This window comes from Cervus elaphus, chromosome 26 (genome assembly GCF_910594005.1).
Source record: "Cervus elaphus chromosome 26, mCerEla1.1, whole genome shotgun sequence".
Lineage (NCBI taxonomy): Eukaryota > Metazoa > Chordata > Mammalia > Artiodactyla > Cervidae > Cervus > Cervus elaphus.
This window is the reverse complement of record NC_057840.1, coordinates 27,377,053-27,399,813: the sequence shown is the minus strand read 5'-3', so window position 1 is coordinate 27,399,813 and position 22,761 is coordinate 27,377,053. Positions and strand designations below refer to the sequence as shown.

The window sequence follows — 22,761 nt, the reverse complement described above, 5'->3', positions numbered from 1 at the left end:
GTATTCTACAGTGTTAAATTAAAAAAGCCTCAATAAGTGAAACTGGCCTATGGAAAAGTAGTTTCACAAGGTAAGTACTTGTGTACAGCGGCAAAATTTTAGGAGAAATAAACATTTTAATACTGAATACTGAAAGAGCTCCTCCTAATGAAGGAGTCATTGGTTTAACAGAGTTTAATTTGTTGAAAAAATTAACATTCACATTTGTTGTCTGAGATTTTTTTTTTTCTGTTACCTGGAACAAAAAATAAACATATCCAAAAGCACTGTTTTATCAGAAGTCCTTAGACTGGTGACATTCTTACATGTCTTCTCACCTGTTCATGGAGCTACCATGCTGCAGGTCTTGTTCAGTAGGTCGAAAGAACTCCGCCATGTTGTCTAGCAGTCTACTGAACCCTCGGTTCAGACAGGTATTCAAAACTGTACTAAAATCTGGACTACATAAAACAAGATGATAAATTACCTTTTAGATTTTCAATGGAAAAGGACAAAACTTTAATAACCATGTGGCCACCTTTGACAGCCGTACCACCATTTCTAGTCACAATTTTATAAACTAAAACATTATAAAAATATATCAAGGAGTCCATCTTAAAAGTTAAGCATAAAAAGAGGGCTAATTATGTAACACAACAGTGAGGATATTTGCCCATTTTGCTAGATTTTCTTACATTATTGGCACTTCATAAACGTACTTTTATAAACATCAGTAATCATTACTTCTCTTGAGGAAACTCTTAAAAAGGAATCTTCTTCTAATCACTTTTATACTCTATCATATCATCCTAGTGAGAGAGAATATTTTGTTAATGTGTACAGATGAGGAACTGGACACTTGATGCACGAAGAAATTTGTCCTAAGATATGTAACTAGTAAATATAGAAGCCAGAATTTGAACCCAGGGCTTTCTGACCTTAAAGGTCAAGCTCTTTTTGCTATATTATTACCTCACAGAAACTCTTTGATACGAAGAGTAATTTATATGCTATCAGAGTTAGAAACTGCCTAGTTGAACAGCTTAGTTCTGTCTCTGACGTGTAGAAATCTCAACTCAATGCATGGCAGTGTGGCTGGGGGGGGCTAGGGCTATAAATTTGGGAATTATTAACATACAAACAGTAAAGTAATGGGAGTAAATAAAATTGCTTGGGGCAGTTGAGGATGAAAAAAGAGCAAATACCTGAGAAACATTAGTATTTAAAGGAAAGACAGGAGTAGAGGAACCTAAGAAGGAATGATCTGAGAACTGGGGAGAAAATTGGGAGTCTGTCAAGGCAGCCATAAGAGAAAGAATTTCAAGAAAGCCTTGATTAATAGCGTTATCAGAGAAAGGTCAAGAAAGATGAACGCTACAGGTTGACTGGATTTGACAAAAGGACACTGATGACTTTCTTCTAGGGTTTCATGAAGTGATCTGAATAAGAAAAGAAGTGGAGATCGATATTGTAGAAAGTCAAAGGACTAGAACTTGATGAATTCAGATAATAGCTGAATTAACCTAAAAATTTGCTGGTTTTCTTCAAGATCATGAAAAAAATATTAACAGAGGATATGACCTGCCCAGAAAACAAAACTAGAGAAAACGATCTTAAATTATCTTTAATTAAAAAAAAATACTGATACTTTAATCACTTAAGATAAAAGAAGATGAACACTAAGATTTCACAATGATAAAACTGCCTCAAAGAGTGTAAGTGGCTCAACCAAGGCTGACCAGCTGATAAACAGCAGGGCCAACCCTGAATCTAGGTCCTCTTATCTTCTAATGGGAGAAGGCAATGGCACCCCACTCCAGTACTCTTGTCTGGAAAATCCCAAGGATGGAGGACCCTGGTGGGCTGCAGTCCATGGGGTCACTAAGGGTCGGACACGACTGAGCGACTTCACTTTCACTTTTCACTTTCATGCATTGGAGAAGGAAATGGCAACCCACTCCAGTGTTCTTGCCTGGAGAATCCCAGGGACGGGGGAGCCTGGTGGGCTGCCGTCTATGGTATCGCACAGAGTCAGACACGACTGAAGCGACTTAGCAGCAGCAGCAGCAGCAGCATCTTCTAAGACATAATCTGGGGCTTTTCCCATTTGTAACATTCTGGCTGTCTTCTGGGTAAGTTTTAAAAGTTGATACTCTATTGAAGGCAGATGTGAGTTTTTATGGAAGATTTAGTAACATTAGAGGTGAACCTGAAAGGGTTAGGGGAAGTAGTTCTCATAACTGAGTATGTGTGTGTGCATACACATTAGCACATGTGCACATGTGTGTATACCTGAAGACTAGCTCTGGCTGGCAAAAGCACCTCTTCCCAAGTCAGCACTGAGTGACATCAGGTTGGGAGTCAGAGAGTCAGCGCTGCTGTGGCTGCAATTTTAGTTTTCGGTTTTTTTTCTTTACAGGGCTGGTTGTTAAACATATACCAGAATACACTGGGCATATAAGAATCACCGTTTAAAGCTTTCCTCAAAATATAAATGCTAACTATCTTCCAGTCCCTTAACTAGTATATCAGAATCTCTAGGCTAGGAAAACAGGTAGGGGCAATCCTGAGTATCTTGGAAAAAAAATCTCTGCTTACCTCCCTACCCTAATAAGACAAGCACGAGTGTAGGCAGGAAATCCTACTAAAAGCAGGGGAATATATTTAAAATTTAATTTTAACAAAATACTATGTTCACTATTTGGTCAAGAAGAACTATAAAATGGTCATGAATACATTTAAAACGGAAGCACATGTTCCTGTTACATGCAGTGTACATACCTTTCCAACATGTCTCTAGTTTCATTGAGTAATTTAATAGTGGTAACATCTCTAGGAGAAAGTCCGCAGGCCTGTGAAATTAAAATGCCACACTTCAGGGTTTCAAATATTAGCACAGGGTTATGATGAAACAAACTCAAGAGTTCAGGAAATCTCAAAGTCTATGGTCTATCAACAATAAAAAAATGTTCAACTCAAAAAAACTATACAGGTTGATGTGCACAGCGAGTAGCATTTAAAACATGAGTCACAACAGGATCTTTATAAGATCTTTATTTACCTGAAGGACATATTAACAAAGAAAAATTAGTCTTCCAGGTTGCAGAGGCCAGAGATATTTTTTTCTATTATTGTTAAGGCATTTTATTAGGATATGTATGTGTCTTTTCTCATCACTCTAGTTTAGTCTAAGGTTCCAGAGGCTTAAATTCAATCCAGGTAAGATTTGGTCCATCATCCCTCTCATTACCTGTTCTGTTGAATTATTTTCAAGTCCACTGTTGAATTTTAAAATTTGGAAATTGCTTTATCATTCCAGAAAGCTTTAAAAATACTATCACTGCATCTCCTTGAGATTCTAATTTTTAAGTAAGTTTTCTCCTGTTTCTCTTGGTAATTCTGACAGGTCTGTTCTGTTCATTCAGTTCAGCTTCCATCCTGCAGGGGTCCATGGGGTTCTCTTAAATGGGTTACAATCTATCTCTGGAGCCTCCGGGGGAGCGGGAGGCAGGCAATGAAACACATGGTCATCTTTGTTCTAACAGGGCCTTTAGGCTGAGGTGTGGCACAAGGGCCTCTTTGGTCCAAGACTTCTCCAGTTGTGAAGTGAGAAAGATCCTTCTCTCAACTGCAAACAATGGATGCAATCTGCTTACATGTTAATAAACAGCAATTATTTTAAGAGGCCCATAACCTGTAATCCTTGGTATTTTTATTATTCTTAATCAGTGAGTAACATAGATCACAACTGTCTGGGACACACCAGGGTATAGCAACACCACGGTTGATAACTGTTAGAATTGGCCTTTGTTTCTCAACTGGATGACTACAACCTCCTTGAGTGCACTCTGATACTGTCATCACTGATTTATCTTCAAAAGCAAACATGATCGTGGTACTGACCTGATCAAAATTCACCTTTGTCTAGAACTGGAAGTTTAGACTCTTTATCTAGGCATACAAAGCTCTTTATGATACTGTCCCCAACTACCAGCTTTATCTTCTGTTACTTGATCTCATACAAATATGCTTTAGCCACTGGAACTGAATTTGTCTTCCGAATTCCCCAGGTTTACTGAGCATGCTTATTCATTTTATATCCCAATCATACATTATAGTGTCTGTCTTATAACTAATATTCAATAAAATCTTGCTGAATATCTAAAATGCTTTCTAACTAGAAATCAATCACATTTATAGTTTGTTTTCTAAATTAATGAGGTTTTATTTAAGTTACTGAAATATATGTCTTTCAATCACTTACCTTTCAAGAGACTCAGAAATCTAAATTTTAAGACATAATGAAAAAAACATTAAAAACAAAGAGCAACTGGTTTGGTTAAATAGCTTTGAATTAAGCACCTGAACTGCTAACGGAGTTTCTTCATCTGGCATCATATAATGGCATAATAAAGATTTGGATCCATCGTTATTAATCCAAGAAGAAGATTTATGCTGCTCAACGAGATCTCTGATTTCTTTTAGTTTTTGCTCCAAGTCCAAAAGGGACAAAGAATGTTTAAGAGAAACACTAGAAACAGAGAAAAGAAAACTGGGATAAAGTGAAACTATACAACACGTCCTATTAATACTCTTTTCCTAACAGGTTACTACTGGAGATCCTGTTTCATCCAGTCAAACCTGAAACTACTGACTATGAAATCATTAGAGGAGATTAAGAAATCAGCCACTGGTTTGTGGCCAAGAAAAATTTTGTTGCAGATTTCACAAGAAAATTCCCACTGTAATTAAAGATACTGCCTGTATGAACAGGAGTTAAAAGCCTCAGAGGCAGATTTTTAAAAGCAGGTCTTCTGTCTCATGACCCAATTATTTTTGGTTTGTTTTGAAATCAATCAATAAACAATGAAACATTAAAGCTTTCCCTTTAGTATCAAAAGGTTGATACTGATGAAGAAAACGGATTCCACAATGTAATACCCCAGGGCTGGGTCTGTATTAGGTTAAAAGAGTTGTGCAGACCACCATTTGTCAAGTCACTAGCTTCATCAGAACTATGCTAATTTTTCTTTTATTCATCAGAATCAGGAAGTTAAGAAAAGGCAAAGCAAAATGCCTTACCTTCCTAAAATCTTTTGCACAGCCTGTTTAATGACAGTGATCAATTCTGTCAGGCCTATAAAAACAAAAATAAATGTAAAAGCCTTATTTACATTTTCAATTCCTCAATAATACAAATGAATGAATTAGAATTAGTTTACAGGTCATAAATAAGAATCTTACCATCTCCAAGGAGGTGCTGAATACTTGATAAATATTGCTGTTGGACATCTGGGGGGGCAAGAACTGTCTGTACAAAATAGATAGAAGGTACTCAATATTATTAATAAATAATAATGTTTTCATTATAACTTAAGCTGAGATTCTAGGACCTAGAACAATAGGAAACACTACTCTTCAACATAACAAAAAGTCTAGTTTCAAAATATGAAGAAAAATAATGGTTAAAGTTTACAATCACATGAAATATAAAGATATTTATTCTATATAAATTATCATGATAAATAATATTTGGTTACATTTTGAATCTCTTGAAAGATAAGGCAGTATCAATTTAAGTCTATTAAACTTACGGTGCCATTTTTGCCAACTGCTGCATTATCCAAATAAATATATCCACCGATTATGTTTAACTGGACTCGCAAAAGAACCACCAGCATGCAAGTACTGTATACAGCTACGATACTTCTTGTGAAACCTTTGCAGAGAAAAGAAAACCTCTTGGTACTAATTATTAAAACACAAACAAATGTGTAAAATCACAAACCATCCCTATGTTATTTTTTCATAAGACAACTTAAAATATACATTTATAATTATTTCAAGTACAAAAATGTATCAATTCAAAATATTTCATAGTTTATCTGCTTACAAAATATTTATTGTCAATTAGGAATGATCTCTTAATTGAAACAATAACCAATACAGATAATAATAAATATATTCAGTGAAGAGTTAAAGGACTGGGAAGCATTCAGTTGTAGCCTCAGAACTCTGAGCTGTCCAGGGAGCTCGTTCAGAATCAGAGAAGAGGGCTGAGCATGAAGAGCTCCAGCCGTCATTGGCAGGTAAAAGAAGATAAAGGATAAGCTCATACAGGGATGGAGGAAGGTAGGCTTCACAGGTGCTTAGGACAGTGTTCAAAACAGAGGTAAGAGAAAGGTGTTGACTCTTGCTGAGAGGTCCAATAGGAGGAAAATGTCCAGTGGATTTAGCAACACTACTGATCTTGCGATACCCGCCTGGAGATACAGGAGTGGAAAGCAGGCTCCAGGTGTGGCAGAGAGTGAGGGGGAGTGCAGGAGAAAAGAGGATGTAGAAACCTTTAGTGTTGCACAAGGGGGATGAGAGAGGGCAATAGCTGGAAGGAGATACAGGGCCCTACACACGTTTATTTCATTTTCAAACAGGTGAAGCTTGAGCATGATTTGTGCTTCCCTGGTGGCTCAGTGGTGAAGAATCCACCTGCTAAGCAGCAGACATGGGTTCAATCCCTGGGTCGGGAAGATCCCCTGGAGAAGGAAATGGCAACCCACTCCAGCATTCTTGCCTGGGAAATTCCATGGACAGAGGAGCCTGGGAAGGTATAGTCCATGGGGTCACAAAGAGTCAGACATGACCAAACAACAACAAGCATGATTCAGTGGATAAGGATTAGCTGAATGGATAGGAAAACACAAGAAAGAGTATGAAGTTTTGAGACATGGAGATATATATATCTATCTGTCCTAGGGAAGCTTTTTGTTTGAAATTTTTATCACTAATCACAGTTTGCATACAATATCAAAGTAAAATTACTATTTAGGTTGGAGTAAAAACTTCCTTTATTGTAGCTATCAGTACCTAATATACACATATGTAGTCTAGGATAGGTTTGCGTATTATTATAACAATAATACCACCACCACCACCACTAACATTACTCAGTAGCTTCTATAACCAGACATCAATCTACTTGCTTCATGAGAATTATTTAATCCTGATGACAACTCCATGTGGTAGGTAAAGAAGAGTCACCCACATAACAGAATACAACAATTTCCCATTAAAAATATTTTAAGGCTATGACTTGAAATATGTAGGCTTACTTATTATCTTCAGATCCTCCCATATTTCTAGCTTGTTTGAAGGCCTAAAGAAAAATATCAGAAAATATGAAAATAATAATCTAGATAATTTAATAGAAAACTTTGAACTTTGCAGTTCAATATTTAATTATATTTTATCACAAGATAACTATAACTGTAGAGACAAAGCCCATAAGCTATACTAAAAACTGACTATAATTTCAGTAACTGATGACAACACCCATTTTCATGAGTCAGAGACACGACTTAGCAACTAAACGACCACCATCACCATTACCTGTGAATGTCCTTCCAGTCTTTCTCCTCCTTCTGAGCATATGCATATGTGTACTATAAAATCATATAGGAAAAGCAGGAATAATATTTATCTTTCCCATATTTACTATTTTACAAATAATGAAGTAGGTCTATAATCCTTCAATGGTAAGTATTTTTTTTTTAATATTATTACAAACACAGGCATTTAAATGTGTATTTGATGTGTTTCTACCCACTGTAGTTGTTACCCTTATTAATGTTCAAACTGCCCGTCTTTGACTATTGTGGGGCTATCCAGGTTACTCCCTAAGTTCTTCTGACATGAACCCTTTAGGCTTTGATAGCTTCTTTGCTTTCGGACACAAAAGGTGTCTGGGTTCATTCTGTTCAATTTTTGCTGCAAGCCTGAAATCATCCATTTCTCTGAGAGTCCTGGTTTCCAGTAGCACAAAATGCTAGTCTGAAACTGCAAACTTTGATTAAGGACTTTGATTAAGGATTCACTACCTATGGGGCAGGTCATTATTTCTAAGCCTTTTCAGAAGACTCAGCTAGTATACTATATGTGTGTATTTATATGCACATATATTAAAGGATAAAGCACATCATGAATTCATATTTATACTTCAAATTCAAAATTAGGATCACTTTTTTTTTTTAATAATCTCATTAATCTTATATCTGTATTTCTTTCTGCCTGCACTAGAAATCAGTGAAACCAATATAATTACAATTTGCCTCATCCCTCACTCTATGGACAACAGTCTCAGAATAGCAATACTGAAAAGAGTTTAAGGTTTTTGTTTTTTCAATTTTGTATGCTCTAAGAGTATATATCCCACTAAAAATACACAATCAAATTTCCATTTTAAAGTCACTTGGCATAGTTTCTGTTGGGCTTCCCTGATGACTCAGTGGGTGAAGAATCTGCCTGTAATACAGGAGACACAGGAGACATGGGTTTGACCCCTGGGTCGGGAGGGTCCCCTGGTGAAGGAAATGGCGACCCGCTCCAGTATTCTTGCCTGGAAAACCCCATGGTCAGAGGAGCCTGGCAGGATCACAAAGAGTTGGACCTGACTAAGCACGCAGGTACAGCACAACTTCTGTTTTTGTGATTACGACACCAGCTAGATACACATTTAGGTTATTTCATTTATTTTACTATCACTTTAGACATTGCTTTTCAAACACTAAACATAGTTTATGTTTAGACAACTGGTGAAAAGTGAAAGTGAAGTCGCTCAGTCGTGTCCAACTCTTTGTGACCCCATGGGCTGTAACCTGCTAGGCTCCTCCAACCATGGGATTTTCCAGGTAAGAATACTGGAGTGGGTTGCCATTTCCTTCTCCAGAGGATCTTCCCCACCCAGGGATCGAACCCTGGTCCCCCGCACCGCAGGCAGACTCTTTACTGTCTGAGCCACCATGGCATACTATATACACCTTTCCTTTAACTTTTTAAAACTTACAACAGTATATCCTGGAGATTATTCCATAATAGTATATAGATAACAGCCATCATTTTTTTTTTTAAAACCACAGCATAGGACTCCACTGTACTATGTGGATGGAGTTCACTGCTGTTCAAATCACCTTCGTGGTAGAACCAGTATTTTGTTCTCATATTTCCAATCTGTCACAGATGAACACTTTTGTAAAATACAATACAAATAAATTGCAAGAAAAATGAAATTTAAAAAATGACAAAAATACAATCCCATATTCTTTATTATTATTATCAGACATAAATTTACATTTCAATAAGAAGTTGAACTACCATTACAACTGTGGGGTATTACTAGTTTCTTATCTTTCTTTGCCACTGGAGGGACTGCAGAGCTTCAGGTAACCTTTTACTAGACAGCACAAGTTTGACAGCTACATGGAGAAAATCCTACCGGGGCCCTACTGCAGCCTTAGCTACCGTTCAAGGCTTGTTGTGGAATACCATGTTTTAGTCCTAAATTAAACTGGGAATCAACCATAATTCAAGGATTAGGTATTTTAATGCAGTTAAATCACATCTCTTGAATGTTGCCTAAGATAAATCTCAAAGTGATTCTTACCGAAATTCTAAATGAAATAAGGAAATAGCAGTTCCAAAATTTTAATACAGGAAGTACTCAATAGCAGCTGGCTATGGAAAGGCAAATTAAGGTTTTCTGTCTTGAAACTGTACTTAGCTGGCATGATTTTGGTGGGACAGGACAGAATTATAGCCGCACAGGACATTTCTTCATTTAGACATTCACTGCTAAGAGACTTAAAAGTAGATTTAGGTGAAAGTGAAATTGGTAGTCACTCAGTCGTGTCCGACTCTGTGCGACCACATGGACTGTAGCCCACCAGGCTCCTCTGTCCATGGGATTCTCTAGGCAAGGATACTGGAGTGGGTTGCCATGCCCTCCTCCAGGGGATCTTCCTGACCCAGGGATTGCACTCAGGTCTCCCACACTGAGGGCAGATTCTTTACCATTTGAGCTACCCAGGAAGATTTAATTGAGATGAGACCTAAAGTACAGCATGGTAAATACAGTTAACAATGCTTTTGTATACTTGGAATTTCCTGAGAAGAGTTCTTAGGTGTTCTCACCACATGTTAAAAAAATGGTAACTACGTGAAGTGACGGATATATCAACTAGCTTGATGGTGGTGATCATTTTTAATGTATGCGTTTACAAAAAATGAAAAAAAAATTCACCTTATCTTTTTAAAAGATTTTAATTCTGAACCTATGTAAAGGGTACTTTCTATGCCAAGATTCCTATCAAATAATTTGTCTAATGGCAATCAACTCCAAGTTAATATGACCAGGCTCTTTAATGTTACCAAAATATATTACCAAATTAAGAAACTAATCCTTTCTAATTGTTCTGCCTCTCTTGTGATGAAGGATGTTTAAGATTCTTTGCCACTGAAACTTCATTGCCACCAAATGAATATAATAATTTCAAATCAAAAGAAAGGTTAAGAAAAAATAACATGAAAATATTTAAAGAGGAAATAGGCAATGATGAGAACTGTTGTCCATCTTATCCTTCCAAGAATTCTCCTCTCTGTGTGTAAAGAAAAGAGGGCTCATGCCTTTTCTTTAAAGCTGCCCAGGTTTACCCATCAAAATTAATCGCTTTGTTCTCTAGCCTCTCACATTTTCTTCCCACATTTTGCTTTTACGTTTTAACACAGATTAACCACAATAATAGAGTTTTGCCAAGAAAACGCACTGGTCATAGCAAACACCTTCTTCCAACAACAGCACAAGAGAAGACTCTACACATGGACATCACCAGGTGGTTAACAATGAAATCAGACTGATTATATTCTTTGCAGCCAAAGATGGAGAAGCTCTATACAGTCAGCAAAAACAAGACCGGGAGCTGACTGTGGCTCAGATCATGAACTCCTTATTGCCAAATTCAGACTTAAATTGGAGAAAGTAGGGAAAACCACTAGACCATTCAGGTATGACCTAAATCAAATCCCTTATGACTATACAGTGGAAGTGAGAAATAGATTTAAGGGACTAGATCTGATAGACAGAGAGCGTGATAAACTATGGACAGAGGTTCATAACATTGTACAGGAGACAGGGATCAAGACCATCCCCAAGGAAAAGGAATGCAAAAAGGCAAAATGGTTATCTGAGGAGGCCTTACAAATAGCTGTGAAAAGAAGAGAAGTGAAAAGCAAAGGAGAAAAGGAAAGATATACCCATTTGAATGCAGAGTTCCAAAGAATAGCAAGGAGAGATAAGAAAGCCTTCCTCAGAGATCAATGCAAAGAAATAGAGGAAAACAAAAGAATGTGAAAGACTAGAGATCTCTTCAAGAAAATTAGAGATATCAAGGGAACATTTCACGCAAAGATGGGCTCAATAAAGGACAGAAATGGTATGGACCTAACAGAAGCAGAAGATATTAAGAAGAGGTGGCAAGAAAACACAGAAGAAATGTACAAAAAAGATCTTCATGACCCAGATAATCACGACGGTGTGATCACTCACCTAGAGCCAGACATCCTGGAATGTGAAGTCAAGTGGGCCTTAGAAAGCATCACTACGAACAAAGCTAGTGGAGGTGATGGAATTCCAGTTGAGCTGTTTCAAATCCTGGAAGATGATGCTGTGAAAGTGCTGCACTCAATATGCTAGCAAATTTGGAAAACTCAGCAGTGGCCACAGGACTGGAAAAGGTCCGTTTTCATTCCAATCCCAAAGAAAGGCAATGCCAAAGAATGCTCAAACTACCGCACAATTGCACTCATCTCACACACTAGTAAAGTAATGCTCAAAATTCTCCAAGCTGGGCTTCAGCAATACGTGAACCGTGAAATTCCAGGTGTTCAAGCTGGTTTTAGGAAAGGCAGAGGGACCAGAGATCAAATTGCCAAAATCCGCTGGATCATCGAAAAAGCAAGAGAGTTCCAAAAAAACATCGATTTCTGCTTTATTAACTACGCCAAAGCCTTTGACTGTGTGGATCACAATAAACTGTGGAAAATTCTGAAAGAGATGGAAGTACCAGACCACCTGACCTGCCTGTTGAGAAACCTATATGCAGGTCAGGAAGCAACAGCTAGAAGTGGACATGGAACAACAGACTGGTTCCAAATAGGAAAAGGAGTACGTCAAGGCTGTATATTGTAACCCTGCTTATTTAACTTATATGCAGAGTACATCATGAGAAATGCTGGGCTGGAAGAAACACAAGCTGGAATCAAGATTGCCAGGAGAAATGTCAATAACCTCAGATATGCAGATGACACCACCCTTATGGCAGAAAGTGAAGAGGAACTAAAAAGCCTCTTGATGCAAGTGAAAGAGGAGAGTGAAAAAGTTGACTTAAAGCTCAACATTCAGAAAACTAAGATCATGGCATCTGGTCCCATCACTTTATGGGAAATAGACGGGGAAACAGTGGAAACAGCGTCAGACTTTATTTTTCTGGGCTCCAAAATCACTGCAGATGGTGACTGCAGCCATGAAACTAAAAGATGCTCACTCCTTGGAAGGAAAGTTATGACCAACCTAGATAGCATATTAAAAAGCAGAGACATTACTCTGCCAACAAAGGTCCGTCTGGTCAAGGCTATGGTTTTTCCAGTGACCATGTATGGATGTGAGAGTTGGACTGAGAAGAAAGCTGAGTGCCGAAAAAGTGATGCTTTTGAACTGTGGTGTTGGAGAAGACTCTTGAGAGTCCCTTGGACTGCAAGGAGATCCAACCAGTCCATCCTAAAGGAGATCAGTCCTGGGTGTTCATTGGAAGGACTGGTGCTGAAGCTGAAACTCCAGTACTTTGGCCACCTCATGCGAAGAGTTGACTCATTGGAAAAGACCCTGATGCTGGGAGGGATTGGGGGCAGGAGGAGAAGGGGACGACAGAGGATGAGATGGCTGGCTGGCATCACTGACTCAATGGGCATGAGTTTGAGTAAACTCCGGGAGTTGGTGATGGACAGGGAGGCCTGGCGTGCTGCGATTCATGGGGTCGCAAAGAGTCGGACATGACTGAGCGACTGAACTGAACTGAACTGAACCACAATAAGTCTTGAATTAAGACAATTTATTTTATCTACTTCCACCTTTGGATGACAAGGTCTTAAAGGGACAGAGACCTTCTCTTAATTACCTTGAATCCTGTGTTTAATCACCAAGAAAGAATGCCACTGTGTTTGTTACTACACTTACTGGGTTTGTTGCTACTGATATGCTGCTTTTAATAAAGTGTATTCACTTATTTCATTTGTCTTGTCTTCCCAATAAGACTAAAATTTAAGGCAATTAAAGCCTATTTTTGTATCTCTTCCTTATGTGCATACAGGTAATTAAGTATTTATTTTACTGGGAGCAATCTGCTTGTATGCTTCTTCTTTATATGATTATGTGAACTAATTTATAAATTAAACCCTACATCCATAAGTAGTAAAGTGTGTCAATCTCTAAGAATCACGAAGTTAGGGAAAAAATTCTGATTGTTAGCATTATACTTTAATCAGATGAAACAATCTGATCAATTGGTTGAAGGATAGAAGATCCAGGTTCTACCTTTTCTAAAATAGTTAACTCTAGGAACTGTTGGCATGATGCTGATGAGCAGAGTTGTAACTCTGCATGGACTATGGATAGTTAATAATATGTACTTAGTTGCACTATTGCAAAATGGGTGTATTATCCAGGTACTCACACTTTTTTGAGGGGATATATTTTCTTTTATTGTTACTTGATTTTTAAACTTTGTTTAAAAAAAATAAAATAAAATAAACTTTTTTTAACCCTTTAAAAACTGCTTATGGCATAATTTGCCTTAAATCCATTCTAAGCTGTGTATGTTTTCCAATTAAAAAATTACAATTTACACTCTCCAAAAACACTATACAAATCTATTGTATACAAATCCATTTGTGTACCCGAGTACACAAATCCATTGTTATTTTGGAAAGTATGACTTGATTATAGAAAATGTTTTCAAAGGACCTTTCCAGCTTGCTGTATCATCTGCCTGAACACTAAATTCCTATTTGCAAAGTGCAGATGATAGATACTATCTGCCTCACAAGGATATTGCAGAAATTAACTGGGAGTAATGTATCCAGCACCGGGCCCGGCACAGAGAGACACCCCAGAAAGAGCACTTTCTATCCCCTGCCTACTGAAGGATGGTTACAAGGCAGGTGAATATTTTTTGCTAAGGCCCCAATGATTAAAATACCTTCAGTGAAACCTTTCTCCACTCCTCGCCCCTACCCTCTTCTTGTCCATTAAAAGAAGAAGCATTTCCTTCTGGAAATCTTTTTAAATTAACACAGCATCACACTAAATTACAGTATTCCAATACACACTACGGGCTTCCCAGGTGGCTCAGTGGTAATGTCTGCCAATGCAGGAGACGTGGCTGTGACCCCTGGATCGGGAAGATTCATGGAGAAGGAAATGGCAACCTGCTCCAGGATTCTTGCCCGGGAAGTCCCATAGACCGGAGCCTGGTGGACTGCCGTCATGTGGTTGCAAAAGAGCCAGATACAAGTTAGCAACTAAACAAAAATAATACACATTATGCTCCATATATAAGGGCCTCTGTGTGAAAGTGTACACAGTACACTGTCACGGTATGATAAATCATTATCATATGTTCATGTTTTATTTGTACTTCATCTTACTAATCATATAAGATGTAAGCTCATATGCCTAATTTATTTAAAATGCATGTTCACATGCTGTATCTATTACACCATAAACTCTTTAAGAGACACAATATTTAATGTAATTGGCAGCTTCACAATATCTGGTTCAGCAACACATTCAATAAGTACTCAAAATTATATTTCTGAATAAGTATCAAAGTGACAGAAGACCTCTTCACGTGAAAACTAGATACATACAAATATCGTCACCCTGGATACTTTGCACATCAAGGCAGAGCATAAACAAATAGACAAAATATGAATTCAATGATATTGTTAGTAAATATTTTTTCTAAATGTGCCTATTTATCCTAAGCTTTAATTAGACAGAAAAATAAGGAAATTAAAGACTTTTGAAAAGTATTTCAGGTACAGTCTATAAACTCTCAGCATGCTGCATAAATGAGAATTGCTGTAACTTGCGTTTACCTGGTTTTCAGCAGAGCTGTAAGGCTCTCAGAGTTGAGCTGCTGCATCAAGGCCTCTCTCAGTGTTGGGAGCATGGACAGCACTGTAATACAAACAGAAAATGAGAAAGTTCATGAGTGACAGGACTGCCTTCCCCGAGAAATGCACATTGTTTTGGGCTCCATGACAGAGCTAGCAAATAATGAGTGTCAGGAGGGAAGGTGAAGTCTGGAGCTTTCAAATAAATTTTTAATAATAAAAACTAGTTACACACTAATAAATCACCTACCTGCTCACATGAAGCAAAATTATACATATACCTATTATGATCACAAGTACATACAGAAAAAAAAATGGAAAGAATTAATTCCCAAATCTTAACAGTGTTGGTCTTTGACCTATGGACTATGGATAATTCTTTATTTTTGCAGATCTTTTAAAAAAAATGTTTATTTCTGGTTTAATAAAATGATATTTTATCTTTAGCTAATCCTTTTGCTTCACATTTTATTTATAATTTTAGAAAACATTTAGTTATTAAAGTTACTACACAGCAATGGGCTTCCCTGGTGGCTCAGTTGGTAAAGAATCTGCCTGCAGTGCAGGAGAGAGCTTGCAATGCAGGATACCTGAGTTCGATCCCTGGGTCAGGAAGATCCCCTGGAGAAGGCAATGGCAACCCACTCCAGCATTCTTGCCTGGAAAATCCCATGGACAGAGGAGACTGGCGGGCTACAGTCCATGGGGTCACAAGAGTTGGACATGACTTAGCGACTAAACCACCAACCACCACCACAAAGCACAGGCATTTGTTATAACCTAGACAAAAGTGCATCAGGCTATCAACAGAAACTAAGAACTGCTGAGCTGTAGTTTTGGTTGACAATGGCTACTGCCTATAACTCTGAATACCAACATGAAGATAAAATAAGATGTAATACTCAATGAAAAGAGACTGCATGTAATTTGTGAAAGTTACTTTATGGCTCTATGCATGGTATAAGAAATGTTGTAGAAGTGTAAACACATACATTTAAAGTGAATGTCTAACACTAAAGAAGCAATGATAACAATATGAAAAAATATCAGAGATTACAAGTGCCGTATTCTAAAAGGGAAAACTGTAGGGTATGATTTTTACTTCTTGACTAGGCAGGACATTAACTATAAAATCCATGTTAATTTTTTTTTTCTATAGAAGTTCAGCTTCTGACCTACTCTAATCCTTTACCTCAGCACTGCACTGTGTTGCTTCAGCATATGTCCTCAAGGCACATGATTAAATCACCTAAGTTGCTGAGACCACTAGCGATAGCAGGAGCTCAGAGTCAATGTAAAATGTGGATTCTTAGTGTCCATGGTATATATATATCTAGCCTAAACATGATATTTTATCCTACCAACAAAGAGCAGTGCTAGAGTCTTACATTTAGGAAATGTGGTTAGTAAGGAACTTTAAAGATTATGTGGTATGATGACATGATTTAAGAGAAATCTCTTTAGTAATTCTCTTATCTCAGGAGAGATAAGAGCTCCTGACTTTCCACTTGAGCATATTCAACTGAAGACAAGGCTATTCTTCTCTTTCAGCCATCTGTACTAACACTGAACAAATATGTTTCTGTATTGAGTTGAATACAGCTTTCATGTCTTGTTCTAGGCATCTGCCTCCATGATAAACACCCCTAGTGCAACCACAAGTCACAGGACAAGCCTTCACCCACCTTGAATCTGTGTGACCTTGAGCAAATCATTTAACCCCATGCCTCAGTTTCCTCATCTGTAAACTGAGGGAGACCGTGGATCTACCTTACAGGACTGTATAAGGGTTAAGGACAAAAGGCATTTAGAACACTGCTTCTTTACACGTGGAAGTGCTCAGTAACTGTTAGCCCTTTTTAATATTAAACTTATTTGGCTTCTTCTGACACATTCCAGTTTGTATCTTCTTAACATGTGAGAGGCAGAAATGGACTTGTGCTCTGACTACCACAGAGCATGTTGTAACTACCTTTTAGTTGAACCACAGACTTTACTACTGCAGTCTAAGATTAAATTAATATTTCCAGAAGTCATATCCTACTCTGTTCATAATAAGCGTATGCTCACCTAGAATTCCCAGTCTCTTCTCATACATCCTGCTTCTAAGCAAGTTTGGATAATCCTGACTCAGTACAATTCACTTTTAATGCAGAACAATTCTTTTATCCCAGTCTATCACTTAAATGGGACTAGACTATTCTGTATTCCAAAACTTCATTTGTAGTGTCAGTTACACATCCAAGCATTGTGTCATGTGTAAATTTAATGGGCACTCTTTCCAAATCTTTAATAAAGATCATGAACATGATAAAGTCAATGGGCAGGGCACAGAGGCATTCCACTAGATGCTATCTTTCAAACTAGGACCAACTTCTTATGTTAAAAAACTAATTATATTTACCTAAAAGCACTAACTTTTTCTAGTATGGTCATTACCTCTTACTCAAAAGAATAGAAATTTAATTATACGATTTGTAATCCCATTATCAATATATACCAGAAAGCTAATTTGGAAATTTTTTCAGTGAAGCTCTATTTTGGCTTTTAGCACCATATTTTAGCTTTAGCTGCCTTGTATCAGCTATTTATTCATCTGAGGGGTGTGATGGTCACGGAAATGTGCTATCCACACACTTTCTGCTGGGAGGAGCCATAAGTGACTGACAGCTCTAGCTGCCACGTCTCGGGGTCTCCACTGCTCCCAGGGGACAGTTGCTTAGTGAGGACACAAAAGCAGGCCCACTTCTGAGGGACTCCTCTACCAGAGCTCTTAGGATCCAGGACTCCTGATTGGCCTGCCAAGATTTCCGAGAACCGGGCTGTAGTCAGAGTCTCTCTCACCCGACCCTCCTTCCTTTGCCCCTTCTAGTCACAGCGTCACAGCTGCACTGCGGGCTGAAGGCGCTCCTGGGGAGCTCTGCTCCCTGCCTTATTCTGCGGGGTGTCCTCCCGGTCAGTCTTCTGTACAGCTAACTGCATCTGAGCTGTGCTTCTCAGAGCACTTAAACTGACACAAGGGTCCGTGTCAAACTGAGGTGAATTTTCAGACCCCAGAAGTTAGCTTTTTCCAGTTTTTAAAAATTGGAGTAATAACTAGAAATGAACTATTCTTAAATTAGTCATTACCAGGGGAGAGAGGGAAGAGCAGGAGGGATATTATAACAGTGGAGGGGGGTGGAAAGGGGAGGGTTATTATGGGATTATATGAAATTACGTGTGTGACCCAGGAAACCAGGTCTGAAAGAGACGCGTGTACCCCAATGTTCATCGCAGCACTGTTTATAATAGCCAGGACATGGAAGCAACCTAGATGCCCATCAGCAGACGAATGGATAAGGAAGCTGTGGTACATATACACCACGGAATATTACTCAGCCATTAAAAAGAATACATTTGAATCAGTTCTAATGAGATGTATGAAACTGGAGCCCATTATACAGAGTGAAGTAAGCCAGAAAGATAAACACCAATACAGTATACTAACACATATATATGGAATTTAGAAAGATGGTAACGATAACCCTATATGCAAGACAGAAAAAGAGACACAGATGTACAGAACAGACTTTTGGACTCTATGGGAGAAGGTGAGGGTGGGATGATCTGAGAGAATAGCATTGAAACATGTATATTATCAAGTGTGAAACAGATCACCAGCCCAGGTTGGATGCATAAGACAAGTGCTCAGGGCTGGTGCACTGGGAAGACCCAGAGGGATGGGAGGGGGAGGGAGGTGGGAGGGGGGATCGGGATGGGGAACACATGTAAATCCATGGCTGATTCATGTCAATGTATGGCAAAAACCACTACAATATTGTAAAGTAATTAGCCTCCAACTAATAAAAATAAACGGAAAAAAAAAGAAATTATGTGTGTGAAACTTCTGAAAATTGTAAAACACTACAGAATTTAAAGAATCTCTCAGGGACATCCCTGGTGGTCCAGTGGTTAAGACTTCGCCTTCCATTGCAGGGGGTATGGGTTTGATCCCTGGTCAGGGAGCTAGGATCCCACATGCCACGGGGCAACTAAGCCCGCAGGCCATAACAAAGACCCAGTACAGCCGAAAATAAAATAAAAATTTAAAAAAAAAAATAAAGAATCTCTCATTCAAGAGATGAGATGCTTTTTCCTTAAAAAAAGGAAAGGAAAAACGGACCATTCTTATTCTCTAAAAATTCATTAAAATGCCCTTGGGAGCACCACTATGTTGAAAGCTAAATACTGATTCAAAGAAACATGTAATTTTAAAAAAGTTGTTCGTTACTGAGCATTTATTACATATCAAGCACTTTATATAAATTATCTCATCCTTCCTTATAAAATATTTATGAAGTGGGTTTTATGACGATCATTTTATAGAGAAAGAACTACAGTTAGATTTGCCTAAAGACACACAGACATCACAAGCAAACCCAGGGATGGAACCAGAACTGCCTCCACCTCGAACCTGTGCTCTCACTTACTTCTTATCTGAGTTGCCATTTTATATAGCATTTATGATTAATTTCTTCTCTACAGACTGAAGCATTATTATTTCAAACATTAAAAACCATTCTATGGCCACAACTAAATGTGTCTCTTAACCTTCTTCATTCCAATCTCTTTATCTGTCAAGTGAGACTAAACTAAAAATAAAGTTCTTCCAACCTTGAAAAAAAAAATTCTACTTTTAAATTTTACTTTTGTTAGAACAAAAAGAACCTACCTTTATAAATTTTTTCTTAATTAGTTGTTCTTGAAAGAAAAGGAAGAAAAGGATTAAACTTCAAACAGCAGAAAAAGAAAATCAAGTTTGACAAGAATTTGAGGACTAATTCTTCAAGGAGTTAAGAAAAATTTATCACAACACCTTGCCTTCCTCAAATAGGGGCAGCTGATTTTGTTACAGCATCCTTCCAGAAGGTTTCTAGCTCTGGAGATTAAATTATTACCACTGATCCACACTGGTTGAATGTATACTACTGTGCTAGACGGACAGTTCTGCAGATGCCTCTGTAAGTGTAAGAAACTTAGGACTCTTTACCATGGCCCACATGGCCAGAGGGCATCAGGGCACTCCTGCAACCTTATCTCCTATCACACTTCTTCCATTGCTCATGCTCCTCCAGCCACATAGCCTTTCTGCTGTTTCTCAAATATGGGAACAGCCAGGCGTGTTTCCCCCTCAGGCATTCTGCAGGGCTCTCTCCATTGTCCCACTGAATTTCTCCTCAGAGGCAGAGGCCTGATTCTATTGGTTGCCTGACCTTAAACAGCATCCCCACCTCTCACAGCCTCATTCTCCTTATCAACAGTTATCACTGCTTAAAGCTATTTACCTGGTGTTTATCTTTATTTTCTCCCACTAGCACATAAACTCTGAATGTCAGGTCTTTTTTTTTTCTTCAACTGCTTACCTTATGCTTCTCCAGTCCTGAGTATTTGCTGGATGAATAAAGAAAATGAATAAACTAGCAGTTATGTTGCCTTATTAATTTACATTGATTTTAAAATCCACATTAAATGATGTGTTTCAGTTAAATCATGTAATCACTTGCTAGATTTGTCATTTTTGCCTCTTCCTCTAACTTTGCTCCTGGAGATATGTATATTAATATAAATCATCAAGCAACTTCATACGTGTATAAATATTTCTCTGTCTCACCTGTCATGTTGCAAGTCCTCTGGTTACTTTCAAAGTGATACTGTCGTCGCGCTTGGGCAATGTATTCTGCAGCCTCCCTTTCTTGTATTTCTCTGATTTTCTTCTGTCCATATTTCCCCAGGATATATACTCCTAAAATTATTTTCAAAAACAAGTTAGTATACTAATCCAGTTTATTAGAGTATTAAAAATTCCAAACAGTATTTTTAACCCAAGTTTTCCAAATACAGGGCTTATATTAGTGAAAAGCTAAAAACCACAACTTTTAAAAACCTAAATTAAAGAATTATATAAGAATTGCAACCTAAAGAAAAGGAGATTGGCATTTTAAAAGTCAATGGCAGATGGGTACATAAGGATGAAGTCTGAATAAACAGAAAGGAATTAAGCCTACAAAGTCAGGCGATCCCTTTAACAGTGAACTGGAGATATTCTAAGTGTCCCACAAAAGGGAACTGTTTAAATACATTATGGCCTAGCCATACAATGAAATCGTATAGCTATTAAAAACCACATTGCTAAATAGTTCATGACTCAAGGAAATATCCATGTTATATTGTTAGATAATAAAATAAGATCCTGAAAGTTTTGCTTTTTAATGTAAGTAGACATATATGTAACAGATAGATTTTAATTTCTAACATATATTAAACAATGATCACTGCTGATGAGTGGGATAGTGGGTGATTTTTTTCCTTCTGCTTGCTTCTCTATGGTTTCCATATTTTCTTCAATCAAAATACAGTATTTTTAAAAATATAATAAAAAATGTAAAAGGAAGACTAAAAGAAAGGTAGGTAGTCAGGCAGACATGGAAAACTAAACTTATGTAGAAAAGGGAGGGGGAAGAGGGTACAGAAATTCCTAACTTATAATAGTATAAAAATATAGGTGGGGTCATGTGCCTGTAATTTAACACATTTTAGTATAGACAGTGAGACATAAATGGGCACATTTTAGTCATACCCTGTGGGCAATCAATTGTCCTGGCTGGTAAAGTGAACACTGGCATGGTTAGTTAGCATTTGGTCAAAAGCCACATTTCAAGGTGTAAGTACTTTAACTTTTATCAAGCAGAATAAATATCAGAAATGGCTTTTTACAGATTAAATGTTTAAGATACTGGGTTAGCTAAAACATTTTAGTAATATTCATTTGAACAAGAACACGCTAACCTAGCAAGTCCTTCACCTTTTAGGGATAGTTCAAAGGATTCTTAGACAAGAGAGTTAACCAAAAGGCCAACAGAATCCTACATCGAGAATATTGTTGCATTTGCTTCCAGTAAATCTTTTACCTGTGGTTCTGCTGCTGCACCAAGAAAGGACACTGGAATTTCAATGAACTTACAGAACAAGTAATGATACTGTTTTAATCTATGCTTGCTAACAGATGTTTTAACATGTGCCAAGTTTGTTTCATAATAACTTGGCAACAAGGTTGCAGGAAGTAACTAATCCTCACCTACCTCCAATTGTCTGTAGCCTTCACTAGGACAAGAAGAACATGAGGATTGTATGTGAGCTCAATAAATGGATTTGATCTGTTTGTCATCAGTGGGGAAGAGATAGTCCTCTAGGAACATCAAAGTGAATACATATCCTGAATTCTTTTCACTAACGTAAGCAATACAGATGAACTGATATGTTATATGTCTTAGAAGTCATAGGTCAGTGAAAGAGTATGTGCTACAAATAATTAGAAACAAAGTGTGATTGCTTTTGTTTGTATGCAAATAAATGTATTATACTCATCTGTAAAGAATAAATAAAAATTCACATAAATGGCTCCAGAGCTACCCTTCTCATAATCCAGCCTCAATAAACTGAGGACAGTGCCCTAGTACTAACAGAATGAAAAAACTGATTTATGTTTCACAAAGTAACTCTTTGACAGGCAACTCTTACATAACAACTTCTCAGTGAATTGCTTTTATTTGCCTGATGGCTAAAAATTTTGTGCAAAATGATTATTATTCCTCAAACAATAATAGTGTAAAATGAAATGTTGCAATGACACAACTTGAATAGTTAAGAATTTTCTGGAGTAACAATAAATTTGATTGGTCTATGTGCTTTCCTGAGGAGAAGGTCCACTGCTTTCATTAAAATTTCAAGAGTGTCTGTTAAAAG

At 37.6% G+C, this 22,761-nt stretch overlaps 1 protein-coding gene across 1 annotated transcript in view; it reads right to left on the bottom strand.

Moving 5' to 3' along the window:
• Positions 1-22,761, bottom strand: part of PEX3 (peroxisomal biogenesis factor 3) — a 34,991-nt gene that overhangs the window by 5,004 nt on the left and 7,226 nt on the right. Inside the window, exons 2-10 of the mRNA XM_043888443.1 lie at positions 20,630-20,761; positions 14,962-15,043; positions 7,089-7,132; positions 5,574-5,698; positions 5,224-5,290; positions 5,062-5,116; positions 4,342-4,510; positions 2,761-2,831; positions 318-440 (exon numbers count right to left, since the gene is read on the bottom strand). Coding sequence (XP_043744378.1) covers positions 318-440; positions 2,761-2,831; positions 4,342-4,510; positions 5,062-5,116; positions 5,224-5,290; positions 5,574-5,698; positions 7,089-7,132; positions 14,962-15,043; positions 20,630-20,761 — 868 coding nt within the window. The remainder of the gene's footprint in view (positions 1-317; positions 441-2,760; positions 2,832-4,341; positions 4,511-5,061; positions 5,117-5,223; positions 5,291-5,573; positions 5,699-7,088; positions 7,133-14,961; positions 15,044-20,629; positions 20,762-22,761) is intronic.